Here is a 6,620-nt window from a genome sequence, read left to right on the forward strand (position 1 = left end):
TATTTAAAGTAATTGTCCTAACTTGATATTAATAGGATAATATCTCCTTGGATACAGTCTGACATAAACATATAACTCAATAATTAAATTTATAAAATACTAATATTATATTTTACTACTTGTATATCTCCATACTATTCCCATAAAATATTCAAAACATGTATATTAAATATAAATCCAGTAAATTTTCACTAATATTAACCCTGTCTGAACTTGTCTAGTCAATATAACATGAACAAACAACACACATACAAACCTTATCGCCAGGACAACTTTCCTCCTAAATATGAGTAAAATACATAGCTTCACAAGTGTCATACAGTACCAATTTTATACTGAACCTCATACCTAGTTAAGGGTAACTATAGTCAGAGAATCTTTAAGTACTTTTATTACCATTAGGAAATAAATCCACACCTATAATATCAGCATAATTAAATATTATTAGTAATCAGTAATACACACAGAATTGTTATTATCAGCTTGCTTACTACAACAAAATCAATATTAAAGTTTATAATAAATCAAAACAAAATATCTATTTAAACAATACAGGCTTGTTTACCATAAACACCCCACAGTCACATGAATTTATCTAGTAACACAATTAATAATGTATTAAAAGTATTACATTCACATAATATCACTTGCAACAGTTAAGCTGTCTCTTTGTACATCTGGTGTAAAACAAATCCCCACATGTAGTCATGGATAATCAAATATAGACTAAGAATCATTAATCTGGTCGACCGAGTAATGGTATAAAAACACATCACCATGAAGCGTTAAGTATGAACAGATATTCCAAACCAACACTGTAATAGTGTAATAAATACAAATATTTCATCATCATCATCGTCTCAACCATCACCAACCCACGACTGAACACAGGCAATTTCCACCGACTGACACAAGGAACGGCCCCACAATACACATAAAACAGTCACTCCAAACAATGGAGGTAGCCCACACCGCACTTGCATTTACAGGGTCGCCACTCAATAACCCCTCTCTCTCATCAATGGCTGTTTCCCCAGCAATGAGACCAAACCATAGTCACTTTAGTCTATTATCCTCAATAAATAAATACTTTATAATAACTAGATATGAAACTAGTTAGTATTGTAATAGTTCAATAGTTGATTCAATAAGTATTTTCCAAAACTGGACAATTAGAACATTGAATCAAATTGATGAAGTTCTATCAAACGACAATATAATTGGATTTTGTATATGAGTAGAATAACGTAAGTACGTAAATTATATTGATGTAAACTTTGTTCAAATGTGATTGCATTTAACGATATACGCATTACCTAAAGGTATATGGACTCGACTAAATACGTATTTTAATAGTTGTTGGGAAAAATATTAAGTATAGACTTTGCCTGTGATCACAGTCAAAAATCTAACTACGTAGTAATAAATGGAACAAGCTCACCGGATTTTCCAGTCTTCTATTGATTAATTTCACACACTTAATCCATAGTGATACACTAAGATCTCAAACCCCTTCATCGAACCAGTCCCTCCTAGATCTATATCCTAGTTATTTTTTTTTTATTTTATTGCGCAGTTCCTTAAAACACGACTCCCGCGCCATTTTTTTTCTTTTCCTTTTCTTTTTTATTGCGCAATTCCTAAAAGGCGACTCCCGCGCCCCCGCCGATCTGCCGTCTCTCCTCCTCTTTTTTTTTTTTTATTCTTTCTCTAATAACGTCATAGATTATGTCACCGAAGGGTAGATATTTCAATAATCAGATTTAGCCTATTATTCGAACTGAACTTTTCTTTAAATTCAATTTAATTATATGTTAACGTATTTTGGTATTTTATATTAAATTGATTATCGAATTTATAAAACTTTAAAGACTCTCATAAACCTTATTAAACTGTGTTGTATGTATCTTTTTTACACCTGATGATAAAAAGGTAAACTATAATTTGGTTATATATATAATATAATATATTTTTGTTTAATTTATTTAATTTTCTTGTGACATCCACTACACTTTGGAAACACATCAAAGGAGTTTCCCTTCTGTGTCAATATTTCATATATGGTAACGTCTTCTCTGTATACTATTGTGAACCTTGACTTTAAAGTTTGTTTATATTAAATAGCTCAGCTTTCGCAGCGGTCACCCATAGGAACCCCTGTTTCTTTTCTATGTACTTATGGTATTAAACCTATTGTACTATAGGCGAACGGTCACAAAGTTTTGAGGGTGAGATAAAACTATTGAAATCTAGTTGTTGGCAAACCGTATAAATTCTTTCAACGATAAATTCTTCGAACGGACTCATAACCTTCGGTCAATCTATTTATAATTAAGATTCTCCATCTAAAGGTTGCCTGAAATATATCGCTCTTAGCAAAAAAACCGCCAATTGCGTTTTCAGTGTATTCTTTTCTTGTAATTGTTTGTATTTATAATAAGTTTACTACTTTAATATTTTGGAGGAAACAATAAAGAGTATCTATCTATCTATATCTTTCTAAACTTACATCGTCAGATTGTAGAAATTTTTGTATTGCATAGAACAGAGGATATCAGGTAACCTATGGGGATTTTGTACAAATTTGGGAGACTTGTACAAAAATAGTTTGACTGGGTATCTTTTATTTTAACTGCGTTTCTGCCGTAAAGCAGCCGTGCTTACATATTTGTATTTTGGTTTGAAAGGTATACTATAGCATATTTCATAATGGTAGTGATTTTGCCAAATATAGCATAATATCTTAGTCTTATTAAGGGATATTATGTTCTGTAATAATTATACTACTGTTTATGTCAGGTGATGGTCACTACTTTCCATCATCATGAATCCTGCTGCTTATTTGCCATTTTAAGTGTTTCAAATAAATGTCATTACTGCATTCTTATTTAGTATAATGTACGTCATTGTTACACATACAAAGAAAGGAGTTCATCTATTTAGGAATAAAATTGGTAACCAATAAGATTTATTTTGAAAAAAAGGCACATTTTTAATGTAGCAACTTTTATTAAAGTTTGAAAATACATAAATCTTATTTTATTCTATAAATTTATCTAGGTGTTAGGAGACTGTATTCTTGGCGTTTTCTTGCTTTTATTAAATATTCTTTCCGCCTTCATGTTTGCGCATCTGCTGTAATAAAAAATTGAAGTAGAGTGTAGGTATTAATTAATATGAGTGTAGTTTCTTTCTATTAAAACAATAAAAACAAGAAATAAAATATTTATATGCGTCAAAAATGATAGAACAAATCATTTATTGTGGTTGCTCTTTTTCAACAAAATTAAATTTTATAGACCAGTTTGGTCTTTTGCATGATTACGAACTACCGATGTAGAAAATGATTAATAAATAGCTCGTAGTATAAAGTGACCAAAAATAGAACACTTAATATAAAAGTTAATTATTTTAAAATAGATAATCTCTAAGAAGAATTTTTGGGATTTATTAAACTTCCCACACGAATAAATAGGGAAAGAGTTAAAGAGGGCGAAAATGTGGTAATTTGAAATACAAATATTTAATACCTGTAGGTATAAAACTGTTTTAAGATATAAGGAAAAGCCTTTACTTACGACAGTCTTCCGCAGGAACACAAATATCGCGGTCGTCCCTAAAGTATCCATCCATACAAACACACCGGGGATTACAAACAGGCTTAATGAGTGTGTTGCATGTAGTTGGCTGGTTGTTAACATCTGCACACCCCTCTGCGAGGCAGGGTGAGGGGCAACTACACCATACTTCATTAGGTCTAGTGCAATTCACTGGGGCTATATTGTAAAGAAAGTTAAAGAATACAATAAATTTATATGCTTACGATTGTAATTGTTGATAAGGTAGTGTAATGTATTTGTTGAGTGTTATTATTGTGGTGAATATAATACATCATCTACTTTTTGTCGAGTATATTATTTTGTATTTAATAAAAAAAGCTGTCATATTTTTTTTTACAAAATTGTGTTGCCAGGATATTAGATCCTAGAATGACTGAAATCCGTTTAGAATTAATGAAGATATTGCGTAACATACATAAAAAATATGTATACGCGTGAGAATCATTTCCTGTTTTAATTATTGCTAAAAAAACAGTTAATCGCCATTTAATATTTTTTCACTGATTATTTATTTACGAGTATTTACGCTGTGTTCATATGTTCATAGCTATTTTAAAATTGGAAACGAATATTAAAACTATATGTTATTTTTGTGTAAATGATCTGTATTGATCTTTAACTGACTTCAAATAGAAGAAGGTTCTCAATTCGGTTGTATTTTTTTAATGTTTGTTACTTTATAAGTCTGTAATTGTAATTTTTTTATCTGAAAGAATATGCTTATAAATCAGTCTCATAGAAATTTTATCAAAATCGGTTCAATAGTTTTTTGCCACATTGAAGTAAGTTTTGTGTTACATAATCTTAATTATGGTTTACTTTTTTTCTAATCGAAAAGATTTAATCCCGTGTAAGTAATATCATATTATAATTAGCTAAAGGTTGAAGTCCAAAATTTTTTGTTTAGAATAGTAAATACTTACGACAATCTTGAGGTTCAATGCATTGTAAATCAGTCAAGCTCTTTCTTCTGTGTGTGTATTTGCAAACACAACCAGGTGGGCAAGGATATGGTGGGTCACATGCAATAATCCCACGGCTGTCGTCCACAGGACAGTAACTATCAGGGCATTCGACTTTACAGTTTACGAACACTTCATTATCTCTGCTACAGCTGGGTTCTATGAACAATAAACCATTACTAATTTTATAAATATGAAAGTGATTTTTCTTCTTGGCCTCTAATAGTTTAACCAATCATCATGATCTTTGGTATACATTTATTATATGCTACTTTTCCCGGTTAATCAACATATCCGAGTTACGCGGGCGAAGTCACGGGTAAAAGCTAGTAATGAATAAAGATAAAATTAATTTAAATTGATAAAAAAAAATTCCTAATTGTCTCTTATATCAAAAATACAGCATTGCTATAATTTATGTTGCGAATTCTCACCAACCACTGAATCATAAAATATTTTGTCATTTATTGCATATTATATCCAAGTTTTTAGGATAAATTTATAAGATTCATATTTAATTGAATAATAAAAAATAACATACCTCCTGATGACGTGCATTGCGAAAACCCAGAATTAAACATTTGAAAATTAAACAACAAATAAAATAAAAACAACATGTTTATAGTGAGTCAACGTTACTAGTGACTTATTTTCTTAAACATCCATACATTATATGTGCAAATGAAATGAGGAAAAAATATTCATTACAATTATTAAAAAAATAATAAATTACAGTGACGCTATTACAATACTTGGTCGATTGCAAGTTAACTCACGCGTTGAGGGTTTCGTGTTATGTAGTTTTTGAATGGACTGATTGTATCACTCGTCATGCTTGTATTAGATATTAATCCCATTTGAATGTAAATTTAGACCAGATTAACATAGGGAATGACTGCCCTCGAGAATGCTGATTCTGCTGATATAATACATAATAACAAAAAATATACAAATCTGATAAGTTATTCGATCTGAATACTTAACCCATCTTAACTTATTTACCTTGTTTCGTCTGTGTTGAGTAATTATCCTTAATTAATACGTTTTTTTATTAAGTTAATATTTTCAATACTTGCCTTTAAAATTAGAATAAATTCTTGTACTGTTTTATAATATATAACTATGACTGATTGAAGAATTTAATAAAATTTTTAACGTGAACTACTTTGTACAAATATCCTTTCAGATAAAAAAAAGAATTGTTAAAATTGGTTTATAACAGAGTTATGAGATAACAAATTTGAAAAATGTACAAGCGAATAGAGAACCTCCTTATTTTTGGAGTTGGTTGAAAAGTGATTAATGCAATTGTGTTAACGTTAATGGGCGGACTATTACAGACGGAGTAATAAAACTTCATAAGTATTAATTCATTATGACTAAAGTGCAACTTTATTAGATGTTACATTGATTGTGGTGTTTGTAATAAAAAAATTACATTATCAATTCGATGATAAAATAGGTCAAATGAAGATATATTTATAGGGGGAATTTGAAATCATATCCAAATAATCACTAGATGAACAACAGCAAAAAAAAAATGTTCCTTCTTATGCTATTTCTATTCTATTTCAATTTTCATTCATTCCTATTTAAGAGCTGTGATCTTTCTTGTCGGTGGAGTATAGTATGTGTAAGAAAATTATTATAATAAAAAGGCACCTGACTGGTTTCGTCATTTAAGGAATGGTAAATAGTTTATTTATCAGGGAGACTCTGAACAAAAGTAATTTCCTTGGACATGTCTGTCCCATTCGTGTTTCTACCATGAAGCAGTTGTGTTTGCATGGCTGTGTTTCGGTTTGAAGAGTAAGATATAACAATGAATTTATAAGCTACAGAAGAATAAGACCTGAGTCCTCAGGAATGGCAACGCATGGGGGTATCATGGGCGTTCATATCTATAGGCGACGGTTACCACTTTTTATCAGATGGGCCGTCAGCTTGTTTGCCATTCTAAGTTGCAAAACAGAAATTACATTTATTTTCTCTGTTTAAAATGAAAACTTCGATAGCTTTACATTTCCATATGTATTTA

The 6,620-nt window shown here is 30.2% G+C and overlaps 1 protein-coding gene across 2 annotated transcripts; it reads right to left on the reverse strand.

The window, feature by feature from the left end:
* Positions 1–2,989: 2,989 nt before the first annotated feature.
* Positions 2,990–5,249, reverse strand: LOC113518963 (keratin-associated protein 16-1-like). Of its 2 annotated transcripts, none has more exons than XM_026904005.3 (4): positions 5,124–5,249; positions 4,544–4,741; positions 3,579–3,776; positions 2,990–3,132 (listed from the first exon to the last, which is right to left on the reverse strand). In XM_026904005.3, exons 1-4 carry the CDS (start codon positions 5,197–5,199, stop codon positions 3,119–3,121), a joined length of 486 nt encoding a protein of 161 aa, XP_026759806.1. In that variant the 5' UTR covers positions 5,200–5,249; the 3' UTR covers positions 2,990–3,118. The 2 variants fall into 2 exon arrangements, with proteins under 2 accessions (XP_026759806.1, XP_026759805.1); XM_026904004.3 differs by having other exon boundaries at positions 2,990–3,135.
* Between the last annotated feature and the right edge of the window lie 1,371 nt (positions 5,250–6,620).

This window comes from Galleria mellonella, unplaced genomic scaffold (genome assembly GCF_026898425.1).
Source record: "Galleria mellonella isolate WM207_F2 unplaced genomic scaffold, CSIRO_AGI_GalMel_v1 utg44, whole genome shotgun sequence".
In the NCBI taxonomy this organism is placed as follows: domain Eukaryota; kingdom Metazoa; phylum Arthropoda; class Insecta; order Lepidoptera; family Pyralidae; genus Galleria; species Galleria mellonella.